The sequence below is a fragment of the Dipteris shenzhenensis genome, chromosome 32 (genome assembly GCF_047967505.1).
Source record: "Dipteris shenzhenensis isolate YYH24624 ecotype China chromosome 32, Dip_SZ_1.0, whole genome shotgun sequence".
In the NCBI taxonomy this organism is placed as follows: Eukaryota; Viridiplantae; Streptophyta; class Polypodiopsida; order Gleicheniales; family Dipteridaceae; genus Dipteris; species Dipteris shenzhenensis.
The window spans coordinates 5687113-5712164 of record NC_141627.1 but is presented as its reverse complement, the minus strand read 5'-3'; the positions used below and the strand labels follow the sequence as shown (position 1 = coordinate 5712164).

The 25052-nt window shown below is 41.3% G+C and overlaps 1 protein-coding gene across 8 annotated transcripts in view; it reads left to right on the top strand.

Moving 5' to 3' along the window:
• Window positions 1-10505: 10505 nt before the first annotated feature.
• LOC147880225 (leucine-rich repeat-containing protein ODA7-like) overlaps window positions 10506-25052 on the top strand; it is a 57066-nt gene continuing 42519 nt past the window's right edge. For all 8 annotated transcript variants that reach the window (XR_015540590.1, XR_015540589.1, XM_087371157.1 and 5 more), the window contains exons 1-4: window positions 10506-10638; window positions 11652-11700; window positions 11828-11894; window positions 21464-21525. Coding sequence is in view for 6 of the 8 variants with exons in the window: in XM_087371157.1 (XP_087227283.1) it covers window positions 10523-10638; window positions 11652-11700; window positions 11828-11894; window positions 21464-21525 (294 nt within the window). In the remaining 2 variants the exon portion in view is untranslated. The remainder of the gene's footprint in view (window positions 10639-11651; window positions 11701-11827; window positions 11895-21463; window positions 21526-25052) is intronic.

Below are 25052 nucleotides of genomic sequence, written 5' to 3'. Positions count from 1 at the left end.
TGATTGAGGAATATTGTAGTATATTTTTTGATTACTTGGCATGAGAATGAACCTCGAATTCAAGAAATTAAAGACCTCTTTGAGGAAAAGCAAGGGTTCCCCGGTTGTTGTGGAGCTATTGATGTGTCACACATCAACATGAGCTTCTTATGGTGAGGTACACACTCATTGGTTTGATCAGAACCACAATTATTCGATGAACTTGTAAGAAGTAGTGGATAGTGACATCATGGTGGGGATGCCATGATGTGATATTAGAATGCTCTATAATTTAATATTTTATACCATAACAACTAAGAAATGTATTCTTAATGGACTTAACTGCACTATAGGGAACCACAATGTCCGAGAGCATATTTTGGGGGATGGTGGGTACATGGATCCACCTTGGTTGCTCATCCCATTCTCTACATCTAAAACAAAGGATGAGAAAAGTTCAACTATAAGTTGTCATCTACTCGAATAGATATGGTTGGGAGATTGAAGCAAATAAGGGGGTTCCTTTACCATGCTATGAAACATCTGAATGTGGAGTTATTGCCCAAGATCATTGCTGTGGCTTGCATGCTCCACATCATTTGTTTGGATTTTGATGTGGGGGTTGACATCCATCATTCCCGCATCTTCTGCTCCACAATACCCTACTACACACACATCTACACCCCTAGAGGTTTCTCTCTATCATTACATAAGAGCGGCCCTCATGTGAGGCTCGTATGGAAGTTGTACTATAGCTCCAAGGATGTTATGTGAGAAAAGCCCTCATGTTATGCATGTATGGGAAGTGTATATTGTTTCATTTTTCCTTTAGTACAATGGAGTTCACATCTACTCTGTCTGTTCATTGTACAAAACATAAGTTCAAATCTAAAATGATAGCTAGGAAAAACACAAAATATGTCTACTAGTATATACATATATATTCAGCTATGAATGAGTGCGTGCATTTGTACATTCATGCATGTGTGTGTGTGTGTGTGTGTGTGTGTGTGTTTTGACCTATCAAACCTCTATCCTACTATACTACTAGACTAGTTTTCAATATCAGAGTAGATCAATTTCAAACATGTACTATTGCCCTTTTCAAACAACTAGTGAGAGTAGTTAATTAATAACCAACCTCTTAATACCACATAAGTGAGAATAATCCATATCATACCATTCCTCTTAACAAGGTGTCAAAGTGGGAGTCAATTATTATACTCACATATATGTCAATACATTGCAAAAAGTACAATGATACTGATGAATAGTCTCCAATAGAAAGCTCAATTATATTTAGCAATACTTGGAGAAAATCTATTGTAGAGTGTTCCTCAAATTGCCAACACCGTGTCTTCATGCCTTAGATTCTCTAATGCAAACCTAATGGAGAGGTATGTCAACTCACCTGCATCCATCCACAAACATGACTTTCTCTTGACGACGTTGGTTTCAATGAGGGATGCAGACATGTCCGTATACGATGCACAACCCTCTCATGTAGAAGTTTCCACCTCCAACACAGGTCAAGAGAAAGCATCCACCTCCCAAATGGAACATCACATAGCACCTGGTTCCATCAACATTGCAAATGAGGAAGGGATAGAAGCCGATGACGCTGCAGTGGTAAGTTCAAACAATATTTTTTATTTTGATGTTCTTTCAGTATAATTTGTTTTGTCGATCTTCTAATGTTTGTTGAATTGTTGCAAGATGCATTTGAGCTTGATGAATTCTCATCTCGACGGGGTAATGTTCGCAGCGCATTTGGGTGAGATCATTCTTTGGCCCATTACCTTGGCAAAGTCACAGAACATATCGTGGTCTTTCACAGCAAATTTTCTCCTTGAGGTCCTTCGGAGCTGCTGAGGTGCAAGGCTTTGCCACGTGCTATCGGATACTCCAACATTACTTGGAATGTCGACAAAGTCATTTTGGTACATCGCGTGGCTGCTATCAATGCCTTTGGATCAAACATTCATGGTAGGGCATTGATGGCAACAGTTATGTCTTTAGCAGTAGGAGAGGAGGATGTTAGTGCTGTTGCGGCTAGATTTATATCTAGGAATCCACTAGGGGACTCAAAGACCCCTATTCTCTATGTACTCAAACTAGCCAAGAAGAAAGATAGACTGTGATGCCTTTTGTATATACAAGCATATATTTAAATGGATATTTCAATGGATACATGACTACATGTCTATATTATTTGTTTTAAGTTATATTTAATACATTTCTAGCCAATTTAATATCATTTTCACCAATTCTGGGTAGAGCGACCTAACCGCAACACCAAGACTAGTGCCCTCAAGGATCTTGGTGCTTACTCCTTCCCTCTTGCACCACAGGCAAACATGGACTCTGCATAGTTTATCATGGGCAAAGCCCTCACACTTGATGTCTTGGCAAATGACTCTGACTCCAATGCCCTACGCTTGTTGTCCTCCAACAACCGATTTGCCCTCAGTGGCAGCAAGCTGATGTGCGCAATTGATGTCGGCCCTGATGGAAGGGACTTGATCATCTACGTCCCACCAGTTGAGTTGGTGTTAGGAACGGATCGGTTTGCATATCAAATGGGGCACAACGGACGAGGGGCGATCTCACTCAATGGCATCAACCGTTGTGTCAAAACTGCACCCTTGGATCTCAACACAAACACAATCACCATTTTTGGCTGGGTGAAGCGCAATGGCACCCATGCCAAATGGGCCAGCCTAGCATTCTGCTATGGTGACTCTACAACAGCTGGAATCAACCTCGAAATAGCCAACAAGCTATGCTACCACTGGAAGGCAAGTGAGAACCCTTCCTACAACTTCGACAGAGGTGGGCAATTAAAGATATGAAGAAATGTATATAAAATGTTAGTGAAATCCAAGCAATAAGTGGGAATCTCAAATAACCATAAACATGGGAATTCCAACTAAGTCCAAGGGAATATCCAAGGTTAAAAAATCTAGATATAAGCTTCGTATACTTATACCTTTTCTTGAATTCCTGTTGGCATTTTCCAATTGCTAGTATCATAATTAAATTTATGCATTCATCAAAATTATAACAATGGGAAGTACCCTTCAATTTCCATTTCAAAGTAAGCCATGCCCATAAATCTGCAAGATAAAATCTTAAAAGGGAGTCCAATTCCTGTATCATCAGGGTCAATCCATTCATAACTAGAAAGGATCATCCCACTAAGGGGTGTTATAATGAATTCAAAACCAAGAATAATATGTCTTGACTAATCCCTACATCACAAATACCACAATTTAGGTTTAATGCCTCCTTGACCTTGGGACCATAAATTCCAAAGGTACTTTTGCAAAAAACTATGAGGACAGTATGAAGAGACATCCTTGGGTACCATAAACATCCATAGAAACTCATCCCTATCCACATAACATAGTAACAATAGTATCTCCAAAGGGAACATCATAAAAGGATGTTTTTCTAGAAGAATCCTCTTTCTAAAATAGTGATTAAGTAAAGAGTGTATCAAATTTCTTGTTGGAAAAAAGTTTGGTAAGCATAATCTCCTCAAATAACAATGGGAAGTACCCTTCAGTTTCCATTTCAAAGTAAGCCATGCCCATAAATCTGCAAGATAAAATCTTAAAAGGGAGTCCAATTCCTATATCATCAGGGTCAATCCATTCATAACTAGAAAGGATCATCCCACTAAGGGGTGTTATAATGAGTTCAAAACCAAGAATAATATGTCTTGACTAATCCCTACATCACAAATACCACAATTTAGGTTTAATGCCTCCTTGACCTTGGGACCATAAATTCCAAAGGTACTTTTGCAAAAAACTACGAGGACGGTATGAAGAGACATCCTTGGGTACCATAAACATCCATAGAAACTCATCCCTATCCACATAACATAGTAACAATAGTATCTCCAAAGGGAACATCATAAAAGGATGTTTTTCTAGAAGAATCCTCTTTCTAAAATAGTGATTAAGTAAAGAGTGTATCAAATTTCTTGTTGTAAAAAAGTTTGGTAAGCATAATCTCCTCAAAGTATAAAGTGTATTAAATTTTACATTATGAAATGTGTACCCCTACGGGTGGAAATCCCTGCATAATAGGACACAAATCCTTGCATGATACTCTTACCATCTATCAATAAAGTCTCTAAAGAACTCTAAAAAATCCCCCAAAGAAATCTAAGAAGAGCATAATATGTCGAAAACTTCAAAATATAGCTGCCATCTATGTTAATAAAAGACAACATAATTGAAGAAAATAAGACCCTATAGTTCAGTATGCATTAGTGCATCTCTGCTCGCCTTTGTTATATGTATATACTCTAAGAGCTCATATACTTCCATCTACACAATGTTATAAAGGGGGCCCATACATATTTTCCATTATTCTAAGAGCTCGCATAATCATAATATAAAGGCTATGAAGGCCATAATGTGGATGATGTAAAAAGCTCTAAAGAGACATAACTCGTGACCAGTATATGGAACTCGTGACCAGCATATGGTACTCCGTTTCAATGTAGTGCATGTGTCATCGTGATAACTAGTGTTTGACTCAATTTCTCATAGTAAGGCATAAGGGTTGTGACATAATTTTCTCCATGCACTAAGCTCTCTGAGGTAAATAATGCAAGAACTCAAAGCCTCATTTGTCCAAAATTATCCGGACATTTCCAATGTGATCGCCATTAGTGAGAAGCTTGCCCATAAGCTTCTCCAATTCTCTAATCTACTACCTTGAGCTCTCAGTAGACGTATCTAGCAAGTCTTCACAAAATAATCTACAGCTGTAGCAATGAATTAACCATGAGCTCATGAGGAGGGTAACCGCCATGCAATATATCGTTGCCAAAACACCTAATAGACATTTTCATTGATAGGGGACATAGGCTACTATTGCACCCTCTACCCACAGTTACAACCTCGAGCTTTTTAATGAGCTCAAGCTTGCATCTCATTATCTCTGCGTATACTTCTACGTTGTGAGAGCTTGGAAAATATATCACATATCAGTATTTTATGTAGGCTTACGACAAGCCAATAGTAGTTGGGCTCTATCGCGAGAGGCTCTGTCGTGGTGGGTATGATTGGCCATTTCAATGCATAGATCCTATGCTTTCCTTGTCTGAAGTAGCTCAAGGCAAGTAAGCTCCCATTGAGAGAGTTTGCATGGGCTAAAGAGCCGAAGTTGAGCTCATGTTGAGCATTAAAAAAGTGGTGGTCCAATGGTATCCAAGGCTGATATATACCCCATGTTCATTGTATTTTTAATACCACAATATACTCCAATAAGGAGGAGAATGATAGAAGGAGTTGGAGGCAAAATTGGACCTCTATACATTTCTCATGGTTGTCCCAAGATTGTACTTGTGCTGACAAAAATCAAGTGCTTTGGATCTTACCCTTTCTCCTCTTCTCCCCCAAAGATCTTACAAGATCCTAAGCCATCTTTAGTCATTATTTTATCTTCTTTTTGTACACTTCCTGCTACTATCCATGTTTTATAAAAAAGGTTGGGTACCATGTTCCATGTATATACCATTAACTTATCAAAATGTATCAGTGTTAGTAAACCCTTCTCTTCATTGTGGACAAATAAAGGTTCCCAATATCTGCTAATATTTGGGATAGGTATAAACTGTGTCGTATCAAAACATTTACCAAAATGAGATACACCCCTAAAGATCAAAGGTTCCCTATGGGGAGGGGTGTGTGCGTGTGTGTGTGTATGCATATAAATGTATAAGTATATATGCTAGGCTATATATATATATACCCTCTATGTATATATACATTTCTACTAGAATATACATATATCCAATCTATAAAAATTTCTATAACTATATATTTGTATTCTATGCATATATATATCTTCTAGAATATATATATATGCTAGGCATATATACGTCTATGTATGTCTACCGTCTGCTAATATCTATGTATGTCTACTAGTACATATGTATGCAATACATAAATGTAAAACATATTTAAGAAAAGGTAGAAATAGATGAATGCAAAGCCTACATTCTACAAGGGCAAATGGAAAAAAATCTATTGAACAGTGAACCATGATGGCATGAAACCCTTGCATGTCTAAGTAAAGATCTTTAATAGGTAAGTGATACGCCTTTATTTTTTTCACTTGGAAACTATATATGAGAGAAGATGCATATTTAAGCTGAATATATATCTATTTATGTCTACTAGTACCTATGTATGTGTACTAGCATCTCTATGTACATGAGAGAAGATGCATATGTACAAAATTTTATGAATAGATGAATGCAAAACATAATTGTAAAAGGGCAAATATATATGAGACAAGGTGTAATGTATCATGTTCATCATGTAATGTGAGAGAAGATGCATATGTACAAAAATTTAGGAATAGATGAATGCAAAACATAATTCTAAAATGGCAAATGGCAAAAAAAGACTTGCACATAGTGAACAATGATAGCATGAGACCCTTGCATCTCTAAGTAAAGATCTTTTAAGGAATAGGGAAGCTCATCCTTAATATTGTCTTGTATGTGTAACAACACCCTTGATAATGTCTTATTAATGTAACAACCAAAGTCTACTTCATTTGTGAAATGACCTACCAATGAAAGAGGTAGACACAATGCGTAGCATTCCAAAGTATTGTTAAGCTACCAATGAAAGAGGTAGACAAAATGCACAGCATTTGAAAGTATTGTCTACATTTCTTTGCATCCAAAAAAAAAAAGATTTGCCACACTTCCATGGAACGCCATGCATGGAATGCCTTGTAAGTGTTCGAAGTCTAGAGTCCACAGAAATAAAAAACAAAGGAAAATGCAAGCACCAAAGGCCAAGCTCTGGTTGCATGAAAACAAACCCAATTAAACTCCTATTTTTTGGCACTTTGCCCTTGCAATAGAAAAGAACCAATCAAGTCTGATATTTGATTCAGAGCACCACACATGGCTTACGTGTTCTGATGCTACACCTCAAACCTAGTCTTCTCCAATGCCTCTTATCGCATGAGCTATGTTGCCTTGTGCTTCTCCTTGCCCTGTTCTGCATCCACAAAGTGGTTCGTCTGAGAGGTATCACATTGTTCTAATATTGATACCATGTTCTTCATGGTCTCTACCAACAACTATTTGAGGTTCCCATAATGTACCTTGCCTTCTTTCAATGAACCCTAGTTGACCATGCTTCATCATCTCCATCACAAGAGGAGAGGTGCTTTCGCTCATTATTAGAGTCTATGGATTGCCACCATCAACAAGAACAAGTTGAAGAAGGATATGATTTCAGGATTGCCTGCTTCACAAAGTAGACCACAATTACAAGACATCTAAGAAATGAAAGATCCCTCTTGGGGGTAGGCTCTTCCTTGTTTGCCGATTGGAAAAGAATTGGACTAGCCGACATTGTGATCCCTTCTAAAGTGTGGCACCAGCTTCTAGTAAGCTCCTCTTAGAGATCTAATCATAAGGCATGTAACCTTCTCTCTTAAGTGGACAAGTTGCAATAATTAGGTCTTGATGGGATGTGATGCTTGTAATCATATACACGATGAAAGAGGCCATTGAACTTTTCCCACTTTGACTTGCATTGTGATTTGATGTGATGCATTCCCTCTACATTGCTAATCTCAATGATATAGTGAGAGCAGCAGTTCTTGATTCTTGCACATATTCCCCCTTTACGTTTCATTTGTCAACCTCATCCTTCTATGCGATTAGAATAAGTATATCATGAACTCCGCACTTTGTTGCATCCCTGCTATGATGCTCTACCAAGTACGGCTAGTTGGCTTTGTGACTTTGAGTCTGAAGAAATCAAAATGGGCAAGGGAGATGTCACACAAGGTGTGTGCTTTAGGGGGGCGCTTATGGCCTGAGTTGAATGTATAGTAGGATAGGATGGAGTTCTAACAATAGTAGCTAGTGGAGGCAAATAGAGGAGAGGACAAGAGGCAACTCCAACAAATGGAGAGGAAGGAAAGAGGGGGGTCATGTGGCGCATGCATATGTATTGGATTCCCATTGGATTAGGACATGGATGTTTATGAGTAACCCACTTGCCAAGAGGTGAAGGTGCTCACAAAATGAAGGAGACGTAAACATGCCACCAGTAACTCCATGGCCACCCACATTTCTAGCGAAAGTAATGAACTGGCTAGGAAGCCTCTACCTGAGAGGACATATCCATGGCAGTGTGTTGCTGCATGTGTGTTGCTGCATGCTAGGAATGAAGTCATCAGCCCCCTCGTGGGAATTGAATTCCTTGTTGGCGGTGTTGGATTGGCGACAAGTCGGTCCTCATTGTTGCGGTGTTGGTGACCTATGAATCAAAGGCAGTGGGAAGAAAGTGATCACCTAAAAGGAAAGCAAGAGCAAATGTCTAGCAACAAGGAAGGGCACTCACTAGCAGTGCATGCAGATGTCAACAAAATGGCACAAGACCAACATACAAAAGGTTTGCAGCCATTGAGGGAATGTGTAACTTAGAGAATATTGGAAGAGGATGTGATTCTCATTGCATAGTAGAGTACATGTGGAGGAACACTCTAGTACATTCATGTGAGAATGGAATTGGGTGTTGTGTGGGCAATGAGTGGTGGAGTTTTGTGGCTTAGCAGTGTGGGTGACATGCGTCGATGGAGGAACTGGCACATTGGTGTAGTCCGTAGTGTAGGAGGTCGAGGATACCCTCAAGCACCCCCCAAATTATCACTAGAGGCAAGTGTGGTTGGATGCATAGCTGCATGGAGGTTTGTATAGGGACGGACCCAATAAATGCAATTCCACCCCTGAAGCTAGTGTAGGGGGGTAATGGGAATGGCCTCGTATCCCACTACTAGATTTGGCAGTTTATTGTTTAAAAAACAAGTGCATAGCATGTACGTTGATGCAACAAGAGACATTTCATCGAATCTAGCCTAGTTGCGGTGCTGCAAACTTGTTTTTTTATCGTCGTTTCTATTAACTAGTTAATTTATGTTAGGTAAGTAGAACCAATTCGAATAAATGCATAGTCGAACTGGGGAAGCATAAAATGTTGATAAGGGTGGTTACACACCGCCAAGGAATGCCCAAAGGGGCCCAACCTGTGGGTAGCCGAAGAATGTCCTGGGAAGTCTTGAATGGGGAGGTGGTCAAGCAAGAATCTTTATAAAAAGGTAGCATTTAATGGGTGGTGATCCTCATTATAAAAAGGTAGCAGTACCGCCCAAGAAAAAAAGATAGCATTTAATAGGGAGTGATCCTCTACTTGAATTTGATTGGTTGGTCAATGGGTGTCCAAGCTTGGGCAGCCAAGGTTGCTTACTCAAGAAATCTCTTATGATGAGCCATAGGTGGCAATGGACTTAGCTTTTGGAATCACCCAAATTTTTGGTATGTATAAAGGGGGCTAATCCTATCCACACTAATGAGCATCCTGATTGTCTCTGCCCATTAAGGATGGGTGGGAAGTCCTTGGTGTTTAAAGGGCCTAAAATTAAGCTAGTCGAGTTTCGCCTTTTCTTGACCCAATTAACGATTTTGCACACTATAAATTTCTCCCAATTGCAACAGGCAAATTTATTGCACCTTTGCCATTAACAATGGATTTCTCTCGTAGGTTTAAGAGCCAAATTCATCAATTGCAGTCAATTTCGGGCCAATCCCCACGGAATTTAAAGCCAAGGTCATCAATTTCTATCGATTTTTGGCCCACTCCTAGTCCTAAGAGTGCATCATTGCCCCCTTGTCTCTCCTCTATGACGAAAGGAGTACAATAGGAGCATATAAGATTGTGAAGGTTGTATGGAGTCGATGATTTGTGATGACTGCGTCTAAGTGGGACACTTGTTTGAGCTCTATGAGCTTGTAGAAGTTCAGAAGAAAAGGCAACTATGTTATATTCAATGAGCAAGGCAAGTATGTCATATTTGAGGAGCAAGGCAAAAAATGCTGTGAAAGGGTAGATGCCACGCATGCAAAGCACCCTTAAAGAAAGCATTTGTGCTTTTTTGAAAATTGAAATCGACATGGAAATTCATAGAAGGGGCTTCAATGCTCCACGGTGGAGGTGTAGTGCTAAGAAAATAATATAATAACTAAGGTGAATGATAATAAATCATTCATAAGGCCTGCCCAAAATCTAAAATACTAAAAAAGAAGATGAATTGGACTAGTAGCGTGAAAAAGAGGGTGGAGAGATGATGAATTAAAAGCGAGCGCACGCACGTGCGAGAGAGAGAGAGAGAGAGAGAGAGAGAGAGGCTAAAAATATGGAGGATTTGTAGAGAAAGTATGATTTTTTGAAAATCAAAAGTGGCGATTTTCGCTTCTTGGGAATCGCATTCAATTAGACCTACCTCACGGCAGGCCAAAAATTTACGTTAACTTTTTTTTTTTGGGCATTGTATTGAAATTGAAAGTGCTAACAGCGCCAAGAGTTGCTTGAACAATTCACAACTCACAACTCACAACTGAGAGAACTCACACGTGGTAACCGCTTTGTCTAAAAGTTCTTGGCTTTGTATTTGTTTCTTTTTTAGGGGGCAACTTAAAACGTGAGTTTGCATGTCAAAATGTGAATACATGATCGTGCAAATTGCTCTTGGATCCAACCCTGCAGTTTCCATGGGATTTGATCTCAATCCTCAGTCCCTTAAGAAGCTTTGCAGAGATTTGAAGCTGTAAGACTCTCTATCTTATCTGATAAGAAACCAGAAATTGGGCGAATTTCTTCCCAAGAAAGAGCAATTAACTGCCACTCTTGACTGATCAATTTGACAATAACGATCCATGGAGTGCTTTGCATTTCTCATGTGTCAGTTGGATGGTGGCCGTTTTATTATGCTATATGTTTACGCAAGAATACGAAATGTCGCTCTTCATAGCGGCGAAACTCCCACAAGCAAGCAGAAATTGAATCCCATAAATGCCGGTGGCGTTCTTATGATGCCCATTGCGCAATTTTCAGGCTCCTTGAGCGAAGCCTTAGCTTTTGGGATTATCGAATTAATAAGGACTGGATCGCAGCTTTTTGTGGAGTGAGAAATCCACATAACCAAATGAGAGCAGCCTGATTTGCAACCCTCTTGTCTTCAAGAAATGACGATTTTGATGTTGTGGAGTGAGAAATCCATATAACGAAATGAGAGCAGCGTGATAAAAACCCTCTTGAATCGGTCGCGTAAGCAACCGTGAAGCAAAGCTTTATTAACTTGCTTCTAGGAAATTTTTATCAACTTGGGAAATAGACACGGTTACGGTCAGGCAATGAATTAGTTACGGTCAGGCAATGAATTAGAATATTGGCGGTAGGCCTCCATGGTAAAATGAAGTACTGCATTTCGTACATCCGGGCGACTATAAGATGCCTGCTAACAAAATTGTCTGTAAGTATTATCTCGTTATCGCCTGCTTTGCATAACAAGGAACAAGATTAACCCCTGGTAAATTAATGAGTCACATTTACTGGCATTTAAATTTGCAGTGCTATGTGGTGGTGAGTTTTTTTAATTTTCCTTTCTTTAGCAAATGGAGTTGATATTATCCTCTCTTTATTGGCTGAAGTCTTTTAATCTTTGCTTTTACTTGGCTTCATAGTTTGGTGGGTTCTAATAAGCTTCTAATAAGCCTCCGGTTTTTTCTGTAAACTTCTAGCTTTCATCTTCCATCTTATCAGAAGAACCACTATTTGCAGGTATTCAAGCTGCCCAGAATTAAATGAAGTCTTGTACTTGCATCAGAAGGTTAGGCAATCCATCTTTCTTTAATAGAGCCGCTGAAATGAAACTATCAAAACAGCAAGATGTCTCAGGCAATTTTATGAACAACATAAAATACTTATTATGCTGACGACACAAATTGCTCTCACAGGGCATTGTAAAAATCAAGCATCTTGATGTCTATACAGGCTTGCGTACCTTACATTTGGAGTGCAATGGTATTCCTGATCTTTTACTATACCTCCTCTCTGGAACCATACAGTGCACAATTCACGTTTGCTGAAATTCACCTACATTTTGGGGACTATAATGAAAGTTGAAAATTCACAGAATCTCAAAGCTAGGTCAATGATTTTTCGAAAGTAATGTTGTTGAGAGCAATATTCTTTACTCAATAGAACTACAGGCATCAGTTTGTGTGCAAAGCTCTGCTAGGTGACCTGCGAGGAGTTTTTAACTGACCCTTTCAATGTGTTGAAAGAGTTTTTAACTGATCCTTTCAACGTGTTAAAGATGTGAGCTGCACGCACTGGAGAGGTGCACTGTGATAGATATGAATTCCTGCATACATATATTAGGTGATTAATACTATGCCTAACAGTCTAAGGAGGCCACCTTTGGCATTTTGGACTTGGAGCCCTAGGGCACTCAATGCAACATCTTGTAGTGGCCCACACCTGCAATCTATCCCATAGGAAGGCCTGCAAAAAGTTCATGCCACTGATAGATGTGATTTGACCTTGGCCTTAACTGTGAGTAGGGTGTTGGAAAGGCAAGGTGCACTCTGACATCTAGCCCAGAGATGACCTGTATACAGGTGTGTATGAAATCTTACATCGCTGTAATGGTTCCTTTCAAAAGCTTCTTGCTGGGGAAGTTACATCTAACCCTCAGCATCAGCATGAGGACCCTCCGAGATGATGTTACGGAGGTTGGTGTGGTCCCTTTGACTTGAATTCATTGTGGACATTGACGTGTAAGTTGCCATGCTTAGTCCTTTGCCCACGTTAACTTCCTCTTCTGCAACTTACTGGTGACTTGAAACTCAATAATTGACTCAACATCGGTGACATTGACATTTTCAACTCATGGGCTGACTTGTGCAATGCATAGAATTACCTCTACAACTCACGAGATGACTTATGGAACACGTTTTGTGACTTAAACATCTATAATTCATGTGGTGACCTTGGCCAGTATTTGGATAGATATTGTAATCATTCTGATGGCTATTTGGTTTTGAATGTAGAGATATTCTAGGTCTACTCCAGCCAAATGATGATTTTTCCCAGAGAGTGGAGAGGTTGTCGGTTCTTTTATGAGGTTTTCCTTTTACTCAATACTTTTTGAGTGATATTTTACCTAGGGGTTTTCATGCTCCGCATGATATATCTATGCCTTAAGTTTCTTCTCTAGGTTATTTGTTTCATCTTAATAGAAGTCTACTTCATGGGGAAAAAAATAAAAATCAGATGCTCTTTCTCAAAATGACTTTGTTATCTCCTAGCACAAGAAGGGGGCCTTAATATCATCGATGCAGATCTACAGTGCAGGGATTAGCTTTGCAAATTTGTGGTCAGGGGACTTTTGCCAGGATAGGAGCCTTGGAAAGATTTCTTTATTTGGATTCTGTGGTGACTGGATGGACAGCATTAGGTGGATCTTTATGTTGCACACCCTAGGATGCCTTCCTCCCATCCTGAAAGCTTGGGGCAGCTTCAGGGTGCAAAAAAAGGAAGACAACAAGGACGATGGCAATGACAAACCCAAAGAAATGAGTTCAGCAACTATGTTGGCATTGATTAGCTATTCATCACCCAATGAGAAGATACACTCAAGCACATGTAGTTTTGTTGGTCCCGATGATGCTTTGTAATAATGACCATGAAGGTCAGCTTACTTCTCACTAACTATGCTTGTACTAACTAGTAGGTGCAGAAGCATGAATGCGAACTGAGAAGCGAGAGGGAGATACAGTTGGATCACAGTTTGGATTGTCTCCATTCAATCAATGGGAGCAAATGTCTCTTCATAGTAGAGGCCTTTGGTGCATGCAAATCCCTTAACCACTAGTTGCTCATACTTTTTAAGTGTCCCGTCAAGCTTATACTCGATCTTGTGCACCCACTTCATCTCTATGAGCTTGCATCGTGCTCGTCTCCCCGAATTCCAAGTCTAATGTCTCTCAATCGATTACATTTTTGTTTCCATTGAGGATTTCCAATCCGAATCGACCTTTGTTTTTTCAAAGGACCTCGTGTCTTGATCTATTTGACCTAAGCCATCAGACCGAAGTTCTTTGTTGGTAGATTTAAAATTTATCTCGACTTCCTATCCCTCAAGGCTAATCTTTAGGATGTCGGCAGTCCAAGAGTCTTCCAGTGTCTTCTTATATTTCTTGAGGAGAAACAAGTTGATCATCCGCACCCAATACTTCTTTCAGTCTATTGACATGAAATACTGGATGTACTTTAACATCAGGAGGCAATTCTAGTCTATATGCAACAGGTCCAATTCTTTCAATAACCTTGAACGGACCACAGTATCTGGGGGATAACTTCGGAACCACCAGTACTCAGGCTCTTGGATTCCTTGGGAATTCGCAAATATACCGTCATTCCTTCAGAGAACTCTCTAGGTGAACGATGTCTATTAGCATAAAATATGTCCCGATCTTGGGCACTTCTAATAGACTCCTTGGCAAACTGCAACATTTCCTGCATGTCTTGCAAGAAGGTCTTTGCCGCATCATTTTGGATTCCCTTTAATCCAACCATAATCGGTGACTTAGGTTGAAACCCGTACATAAGCATAAAACGACTGTAACCAGTACTCGAATGCTTTGCACTGTTATAAGCAAATTCTATCATAGGTAGATAATCTTCCCATGAACTCTGTAGTGCCATCGGATTGTGCATGATCTGAGGACTCATACTTAGAGTAGTTTCTAACTTCTCAAAAACAAGTGTCCAAAAGTTACTTGTAAACTTCGAGTCCCTGTCACTGACTATGTCAGAGGGCAAACCATACAGCTTAAACAAGTGGTCCACAAACTCGTGAGCCAGCTGAACAGCTGAAATAGTTGTTCTAGTGGGTAAGAATCGAGCCATTTTTGTCAGACGGTCGACTATGACCCAAATGGAGTCATGACCCTTGCGCGTTCGAGGCAAACCAGTAATAAAATCCATGGAAATACTTTCCCATTTATTACTTGGAATTTGCAATGGCTGTAATAAAACCGCGCTTCTAAGGCGTTCTACCTTAGTAACCTGACAAACCCGGCAACCTACCACATAGTTTTCAATAAATGCACGCATTTTAGGCTAATAAAAGGTATGCTTCACAAGAGACAGAGTCCGATGTATACCCGGATGTCCAGCACTAGGAGCATCATGACACTCCCAGAGAATCTTGGATCGAAGTTCCAGAACATCTGGCACACAAATCCTAATCATCCACTGACCTCCCGCCGCCTGTACCGTAGGGGGCACAATCCCTGAGTCTTAGTCAACCATGGAGCTCCCATCCTGGACTTTCTATCAATAAGAACTGAAATGACTATCAATTGCGCATAGCCCTCTCAAGGATTGAAATAGGTCTGAGGATATTTCCGTAAATGACATAGCATTTACAAACTTGACTCGACTTAAGGCATCCACCACACTATTCAACGAACCCTTGTGATAACGTACATCAAAATCAAAATCTTGCATTAATTCTGCCCATCTAGCCTTGCGTCCCCTCAATTCAGAGCCATCACACACATACTTGATTGACTGATGATTGGTCAATACAAGAAACTTCGTACCATACAAGTAGTGTCTCCAAACCTTCAGTGCATACACGACTGCATAGAGTTCTTTTTCTAGTGTGGGCCAACGATATTGGGTGTCGTCTAGCTTCTTACTCTTAAAGGCTACAGGTTTGCCCTCTTGGAATAAAGCTCTTCCATTCGCAAAATCATCACATCGGCCTCTAAAACATAAGGCCGGGTAATGCAAGAACGGGTGCTTCCTTGATAGTTAACTTCAAGGTTTCAAAAGCCTTGTTCAATGCATCATTCCAAGAGATCGGTTGGGTAGAACAGGGGTGCCGTGATGTGTGAATAATCACGCACAGACTTCCGTAGAAATACGGTAAATCCTAGGAAAGAACGAAGTTGTTTCACAGTCTGAGGGATAGGCCATTCTAAAACCTTTTGGATACGATCGAGATCAATGCTAATACCTTCAGAAGAAATCTTGTGTCCTAAGTAAATGATCTCCTTCATAAAGAAGTTACATTTACTCATCTTGGCATAGAGCTTATGCTGTCTTAGAATAACGAAGACAATCCGGAGGTGTCCTATGTGATCCTCTAGCGTTCGGCTATATACCAAGATGTCATCTAAGAACACTACAACGAATTTGCCCAGAAAATCTCAGAACAAATCGTTCATCATTTGCTGGAAGGTGGCAGGAGCATTGGTCAAACCAAAAGGTAATACAAGAAACTCGTAGTGGCCATACCTAGTTCGGAATGCGGTTCTATCTATGTGTTTAGCATAGATCGGATTTGGTGATAACGCGTACGTGAATCAATCTCAATGAAATACTTCGCTCCAGCCAAACGGTCTATTAGATCATCGAAACGAGGTAGAGGGTATCGATTCTTAATTGTCACTTTATTAAATCGTTTATAATCTATACACATTCTCCATGAAGTATCTTTCTTCTTTCTTAAGAGGACAGGTGCTCCCCAAGGTGATTTACTTGGGCGAATATAGCCCATATTTAAATAATCTTGTAGCTGTGAAGCTAACTCATCCTCCTCAAGCTGGTTCATCCTATAAGGTGGAACACTAATAGGTTGAGCCCCAGGTACTAAATCTATGCGATGGTTACTGCCCGTTCTGGAGGTAAACCTTCCGGCAGTTGAGCAGGGAATATATCCATGAAATCATCCAACAACGTTCTCAATTCACGGTGTTCAAACACACTTAAATCATTCTTGTTATTGACAGAGACAACAAATGAAGAAAGCGGAATCAAAACACACTGATAGACATCATAATGAGAAGTGTTTAATATATTCCGAAGCTGCATCGTAGATACAATAGGTCCCTGAGAAGAGGGAATATTATCACACTGAATACAAAATTGGGTGTCCGTATCCAAAAAAGAAAGAGTATGTTTCTTCCATCCAATCCGAATATCGTGGGTTTTAAACCACTCTATTCCGATTAACAAGTCCACATGCTCCAAGTGCATGACATAGCACGTAAGAGCCGCTGTGTATTCTTGAATCCGGATAGAAAGTGCTTCAATCTTGCGATCCCAAAACTGCTTCCCAGCTGGAAGCTACACCTCATAGGTGTGATCGCTAGGTATCGTGGAGAGCCCCATCTTCTGCACAAGTTTGTAATTAACAAAGTTGTGAGAGCTGCCCGGGTCAAAGAGAATGTGAACTCTTTGGTTCCTAACTTCTCCATAAGCTCGGAAAAGATCATGGGAACCAAATAACGAAGTATTAAAAGTGCAATTCCAAGAAAGTGGGCAGGTAATGACATTTATAGAAATACCTGTCATCGAAACTTGATTAGCTCTCTTAGCTTTGGTACTCGGATCCACCTGGAGCTTCGGTCCCGGCGCTTGCTTCTGGTTCTTGCGCTTAGGACAATCATTCCTAGTGTGGTCCCGCTCCTCACAGATGAAGCAAGGTCCCTCTTTCTTTAGCTTCAAGGTACGAAGGAAACGGGCACGATCATTCTTCGCCTGAGTCAAATGTTTCTTGGAGGCGTTGTCTATAGACTTTGGCTCCTCGGTACTAGTGGTAGACTGGAAGAACTTCCTCTTGTTCTTCCCACCCGTGTCGGCAACTGTGGTTACCTTGGCGCTGGCCATGGTATCATCATAAATGCGCGTGTAATTCATGGCTTCTTGCAACGTGGTACACTTGTTGTTCTTGATCTGTAACTTGTACGAGTCAGGCAAACCATCCACAAAGAAATCTATCAAGGTCATTGGATCCATCTTTGTAGCTCTAGTCTGCAAATCCCGAAACCTCTGAAGATAAACCTCAAAAGTCAAATTCATCTTGGACATATCGAGGGCTTTGACTTGCCTACGATATCATAATCTTCCTCCTTCTTCAGAAACTCTTTCCTGAAGACCCCTTCGAATTTTATCCATGTTGCAGGCTTGGGTTGGAGTTCCTTCCACCACAATAAAGCCTTTCCTGACATAAACCCGGCTGCAAGCTGTATTTTCTTGTCATATGGGTAAGGGTGAAACTGGAAGTGTACTTGCCACTTGTGCAACTAAGTGTCAACAACCTCCTTGGTACGAGACTTCTGGTCTCCGAGAAAAGGATCTGGAGTGATGTTCGGACCTAACACTGAAGCCATGGCATCCACATACGTGAGCGCCTGAACAGTGCTAGTCAAAAGTGTGAGTGTAGTCTGAATCCCTTGGATTTGCTGTGTCAACCCCGTTTGATTCGTGTTAACTTGCTCAAACTTTCCATCAAGAGAAGTGGTGAATTCACTGAAGGCTTTTTTCGTAATCAGATCATCGTAGAGACCCTGGTCATCCTCTGCATGATAGTTGATATCCTGATCTCCCATAGCAAGCGCGGGGTCTACTGAATCAGCCATATCTGAAACCTGATCTGATGAAGGGAGTGAACTTAGAGAAGTGACAGGTGGGATCGGAGCTTGAAGGAGAGTGGAGCAGAAGAAAAAACTATCCCGATAGGAGGTGACGAAAGAGAAGAGAGGCTGGCCGATAAAAGAGATACAAAGCTGACGATCAGCTCGAGTCAGTGAACCTTGAGACTCCCGCTGCTGGCCCCGCTACTGGCTGTGCCGTACGGAAGTCTGCTGCAAGCCATACCTAGGTGACGAAATCCGCGGGGGGTGTGGAGGGGTCTTCTCGTGCGCACTAGCATAAGTTGAGGCAGAACTATGGTCTCGCCAGGCTATAACGTAGAAGGTACAGCTTTTAGAAAGCTATGCTTTCTAAGAAAGCCCACCCTCCCAAACTTGGAGAGTTGGTGCTTTTTTTAAGCATGCCCACCCTCACAAACTTGGAGGGTTGGTGCTTTTTTTAGCATCTAGCCTCCCTGAACAGCAGCCTGGCCGCAATCCTGCTCCAGCCTATGGCGCACCCCTCTACACTCTCCTACATGCGTCACCTAATCACTGCGCAGCCCTGACCGTACACGGGATCCCCTGGGGTTCCCCTCAACCCATCGCTTGCCTAGCGGCCCCTCTCACGCCTCTCCTACAATCCTCTCCACTCTCTCCTAGCTACATCTCACACTCTCTCTCACCTAACCCCACTTATCAGCCTCGAATTCACCCTCTCGCTCTTCTTCCTTCCTTCTTTCCCTAAATCTTAACCACTTCCCAAAACCGATGAACCAAACAAGCACTTGCAGGGTTTGAGCACGTATTTTGAAATTAGGGCATACCTGGAGAAAAAATCGTCCAAAATTCTCGCAACAGAAGTTCCTACCTTAGGAGTTGACTTTGATACCAACTGACACGTCCCCAGCACTCCTGAAGCCTCTGCTCTGCAAGCAAACATTCTGCAAGCAAACACAAGAACACACCAACGTGAGGAAACTAAGCAGGCTGCTCACCACCCAACCATGACATCTACGAGATGTGATCCCGAATCAGGAAATGTCCCCTCCGAGCCACGAGCTGAGCTACTGGCACGAACTCCCAACCAGATCCTAACCAACCTGGTGTCTCATACCACCAGGTGGCACTGTGAAGCCTGGGATCTGCTACTGGGCCTTGGGCTACGCTATGATGCAGGCGCGCGTCCACGACTCAATCCAGGATCAGACCTAGCACATGGGAACGAAACTTGCTCCCATCGGCTCTCTGAGAACTAAACCTCTGGGCCCCGTATATAGACTTGGGCCCCAAGCGCCAAAAATAGCGAAGACCTCTAACTAGTTCGTACCCTTGCCACTCAACCCGAGAATCAAGCGTGCCTAGCTCCAAGCCTCCCCAAGCTACCTGAGCTAGTCTTGTGTACCCAGTACACGTCGGATACCAATCCGTGCACATGACGGACTTCCATAGCCTATCCAAAAAGAATTTCGCACATCTGCTGAAATTGGAAATCCCTCCCAATGAGAGGCTTTAGAGGCTTTTAGCCTCTAATGCTCATGTGGAATCTCTTGGCATTGCTAAATATTGTACTTAATGCTCATTTGGAATCTCTTGGCACTGCTAAATAGTGTACTGAAAAAATGGAGGCCCTTCAAATGATTTCCTGCATCATTCCATATGTGCTCCCCGGCTTCCATTGCAATTACTTTATGGAGATACCCTCATAAAGCCACAACCTCTAAAAGGCTAAACAATGCTCTCACGACTAGGGTCTAAATACATCTAGAAGCCAAAATACACTGCTCAACATAACCCATAATCCTAATTACCTCAAGGTGTGCATCCACCAGAATTTTTTGATCCTTGGATCTAGGAGCCTGCCCTTAAGAGTGCACATCAAAGATGAAAGCCCCATCCACCAGAGTATCCCAATTGGAACCCCTTTCGAAGACCATTAACTGGGAGTGAGATACCTTTTTCTCAAGAATGCCCCATCCATCTAGTGATAGCATGTTGTCTCTCCCCTACAAGGACCCAATCAAAAGGTAAAGTTACATCAATCTACTCAATTCTTCTTCCACTTCCTCTAAGTTGACGAATCATTTGAGATCTATGGCGTTTTGAAGGTATTCCAAAAACCTACACAGGAAATGGGATCTCTCTCCCATCTAGACCACTACACATAACCAGAAGAACCTAGAACATCTCTCTCAAACTTCTAGAGAATTGTGGCTTAAGAGACCTTGATTCCCCCTGTGCAGGATGGGGGCATTAATATCATAGATCTAGATCTGCAGTGTAGGGCTTTGCTTTGCAAAATGGTGGTCAATGGTCTTATGCCAGGGCAAGAGCATTGGAAAGACTTCTTTATTCAAAGCATTGGTTCCTATACTCCCTCTCGAGGTGGTGATTGGATAGACAGCAATAGATGGACCTGTACTTCAGCACACCTTAGGATGCCTCTCTTCCCTTGTATGGATGCTACCTTGAAAGCTTGAGGCAGCTTCAGGAACTCACTTCAGAGGATCCCCCCTTGTTCACAAGGAAGAGATTGATAGGCACCCTGTTATGTGGAACTACTAGATTCTTGATTATCAGGGTAGACCTACAAACCTCTAGAACGCATGTGAATTGCTGATGTTGCATGTGACTCCCGCCTAGGATTACAATGATGACATGGTATTCTCACGAGAGACCCATAAGACCCACCCTATCATATACATGGGAATATTTTTAAAGTGTATAATCTAATGGTGCATGTTAATTAGCCAAATTCCACAACGTTAAAAAATACTAAAACAGATGTTCCAAGTAGAAAACATGAGACTAGCCATTATCGTATCCAATGCCAATGCTTTGGATGTGCTGAAATATTTTCTTATTATGGTTCCTATATCTCAAATTTAAGTGGTAGTCTTTGCTTCAAATATGATATCATCCTTGTGGTTTGTTGCTATAGTTGATGAACTTAATCACAATTTCTTTTCCTGCAATGTAAGTGAGAAAAATACAATGCAATAAAAAATGCAGCTTTTTTACTTTTGCTCCCTATGGTTTTTACAAAAAACACTCCATGGTGGTGGTGAAGGTGACATCGATGTTGGCATGTAGATGTTGTTCCCCTTTTTTTTAAGGCCATCCTAATTATATGCTGGATCTGGTTGATTGTTGAATTTACAGCTATCTCTGAAATTGAGGGATTGGATAATTGTGTGGGCTTACATTGCTTATACCTGAATCAGGTAAAAGCTAAAGGATGAGAAGCCCTTGAGTAATGTTTTGCTTCATGTTAAGTCAATATCTTGCTGTTGTTCAAAATTCATAACATATTTTGTTATTGCTCAAACATTCAGACTCTAACCTAGCTGAAAAGGTGAAGAATGATTGAGCATTACCGAAGTCCTCTAATGTAAGGGAAGAACGTCAAAATGTTAGTTGATTTTATTTGTAAAGGCGGCATACATTGTAAAGAACGTCAAAATGTTAGTTGATTTTCTTTGTAAAGGTAGCATACATTGTCCTCTTAAGGTCGAGTACCAATGTCAATTTTAATGGCATGATCTGCCATGCCAGAATATTCTATGATTGAGAATGACTGCTAAAGCAAAAGGAGAATGAATGTATCCGGATTTAAAACTAAGGATGCGGTCTCTTATCAATCAGCTTAGTACACTACCGGATCATATGTTACTTCGTGCATGTTTGATCACAAGTGTAATCAGATTGTTCCGAGGTCTCTAGAGATTGTCAAATGACAAAGACATATGAAGAGTTATTTAACTGAGCTATTGCATTGGGGAAAAGTGGACCTGCCAATTAAATTTCAAAGAAAAAGGTTGAAGGAAGCGATGAGGAAGATGCTTCAACAAAACCAGACAAACTGACGTCTACGTGGAAGAGGAGATGAGTTTTCATGAGAAATGATCTTAGACTCGTGTAGTTTTTCTCCCCTCTTCCTTGCCCACTTCTTTCAACATGGTATCAATGCCATAGTTGCTTCATCATGCTTCTCCACCCTTGCATGGTTCAAGAAGTGTGTATGTTTTAAACCATAGTGCTTCATTCATGCTAGCTCTACCATAGTTCGAAGGTTTTCAAGCTATAGCTGTCTCATGTTCACTGTCAATCTTCAACTCAAGTTGTAGACCTAGTTTTCTTGAACGTTTGGTACTTATAGCTCTCCAAAAGCTCAAGATATGCTTGTTTGAAGGTTCAGAGAGAGCGTTTTGTCAGTCTTGTGAGCTCCAGTGCTTCAACGAAAAAACCATTCCACTTACTCAAGCACACATGAACTTTTGCCCATAGCTTGAGTACTACAACGAGACAGTTTGCCAAGTGAAGATCAGCTAAATAAAGTTCCTCATCCACATCAAATTTGGAAAGTATCGTTGATTCCTCTGTGCAATTCCAGAGATTAGAAGGTATCAAGATTGTTCAAGTTTCATCCTACAACACCAGATATCTCTTGTTTGTTCAACTTGCCTGCATGCATAGTTCTAGAGAAGTGTAGAGTTCATATATCACTTTTGGTTGCTAGGTCAATATTTCCTATCTCTACTGATTTGGTGCATAGCTCATCATCACAAATATTCTTTGTGCGACAATATTATTTGCGTAATGGATGGAAATAAGTTCAAGTTTTCCACAAGTGACATTTTTAAGCCCAGACATAGTATCTGGAACATCTAGACATAGTTTTTGTCAGTATTTTAATTATGTCGTCTTTCATAACATCTATTCCAATTGTGATTTTCTCTGCCAAATTCTGGTTGTCAGATCACTGATACTTCCAACGACGCAGTGTAGTCATGCATAAATACCTGCATTTAAGATCCATCTCTCTCACATTTTGGTTGTCAAGGTCGGTTAATCACAGTGGCACAGTGCAGTCATGCAAAACTACCTGCATTCATCTCATGCAGATTGGTGGACTTCAAGAAGTAAATATTCATGTCAAACTAGTCGTGCCATGTCAAGGGTATCCTCTAGAACACATCATCAAGGGTGGTCTCAAAACATGTCATCAAAGCCAATCACTGGTACAAGTCATCAATTTCGACCCAAAACACGTTAGCAACAAGAAATCTTGGGTTCTCATGCCATTAGTTCATCTCGTTTTAGTTTTTAGATTCTAGCACAGTTCTTGAATCCTAGCCTCTTTTTCATTTCCCAAATTTTTTCCTGAGATGTCAAAGGTTCTTTCCCGGATTTAATATTCCAGATGGTGTTTCATTCCAGATCTTTTCAAAGCTCTTGGATCCTACAGCGCGTTTCTATTTGTGTGTTGATTCTCCAATCTAGATCCATGGCACATTAGGTAATCCGACATCCATTCTGGACCAACATCCCAAACCAAATTCATGTTTTGTTTCCCTGACCTCTAACTGTGTTGATAAGCACTTGGCTGTAGGCTGATCTATATAAAGAAGAAACCCTCTGATTCAAGCATCTGATAAACCAAAGCTTTTTTTAGTGTGCTTTGGGTTTGTTTTGGCTTAAATTTGATCAAAATTGAGTTTTGAGTCCACCATTAGGTTCAGTAAATCTTAGGAAACATTTCAGAGTTATTTTGAGCATTTAAGCATTTTTCTCAAAAGTATAAATCAAGATATTAGTTTTTGGCCTATTTCATACTCTTAGAGGCAGATGGGATAGACTGTAGGGAGACTCGGATCGCGCTAGGCATAGGAGGGAGGCTTTTATCAGTATATGGGAGAGTAGGCCCTTTCCTTCATCTCATAGATGGTATAATATGGTCACTGGAATGGCTATCTGTTCAGCCCTTTGCATGAGGTAGGCCAGCAGGGGGATATTCTTTTACTTTTATATTGGACCCTTCATTGGGGAGTTTTTTAAAACTTGGTGTCTGGAATTTATTAATAGACTGTTCCTACTTGGTCAAATTGACATTGAAATTGTGTTAACAATGGCAAGACTTGTGATTGTGTGCTAAAACAGCTAATTGCAAACTACAATTTCTTCCCGTCACCCCCCTCCCTCTATGCTACCCTGTACCCCACCTCACTCCTCCCCTTGCTGGCTCTCCCTGCCGTCCCTCCCTCCACCCCCTGTTGCCTTTCCCTGTCTCCTCCTCTGTTGCATCTGCCCTCCCTTGCTCCTCCCTTCTTCCCCACTGCCTGCCCCCTCCGCCCCTCTCTCCCTCCCCCACTGCCTTCCCCCTCTCTCCCACTACACCCCCCTTCCCATCTCCATCCCTCTCAGCCTCTCCCCTCCTCCCTCTCCCTCTCAGCCCCCCCCCCTTCTCTCCCTCCCTCTCATCCCCTCCCCTTCTCCCTCTTCCTCTAAGCCGCTCCCTTCCCTCCTACCTCTCTCTCCTCTCAACCCCTCCCTTGTTGCATCTCTCCCTGCTATTTCTTCTCTCAAGCGACGTTGGGATTTTGATTTGTTTTAGTCGGCCTTCCACCCTCAATTCACGAATGGCTACCACTTCTGCTGGCTGCGAGAGCTTGCACGTTCTTTGCTGCAGCTTCAAAAGAATGTGGAGTTCGAGAGCTCCACCACCCTCTTCACATGCATCCACAGATCCTGCCCTTCCATGTCACAGGCTAGGGACTGGATGCTTGCTGCCTTACCTCCAGACCTCACCCCCTTCCTTTCTGATATTTGATTATTAGGACGAGTTTTCTTTTAGATGGCTTTTAATTCTCCTAGAGTATGAGCATAGTGCTCAAGACTAGCCCCTTGGTGGTTGGTTCCATGAAGATCTTTTGCAAACGTTTGTCTTTAGGTTTCGACCCTATAGAGGAGG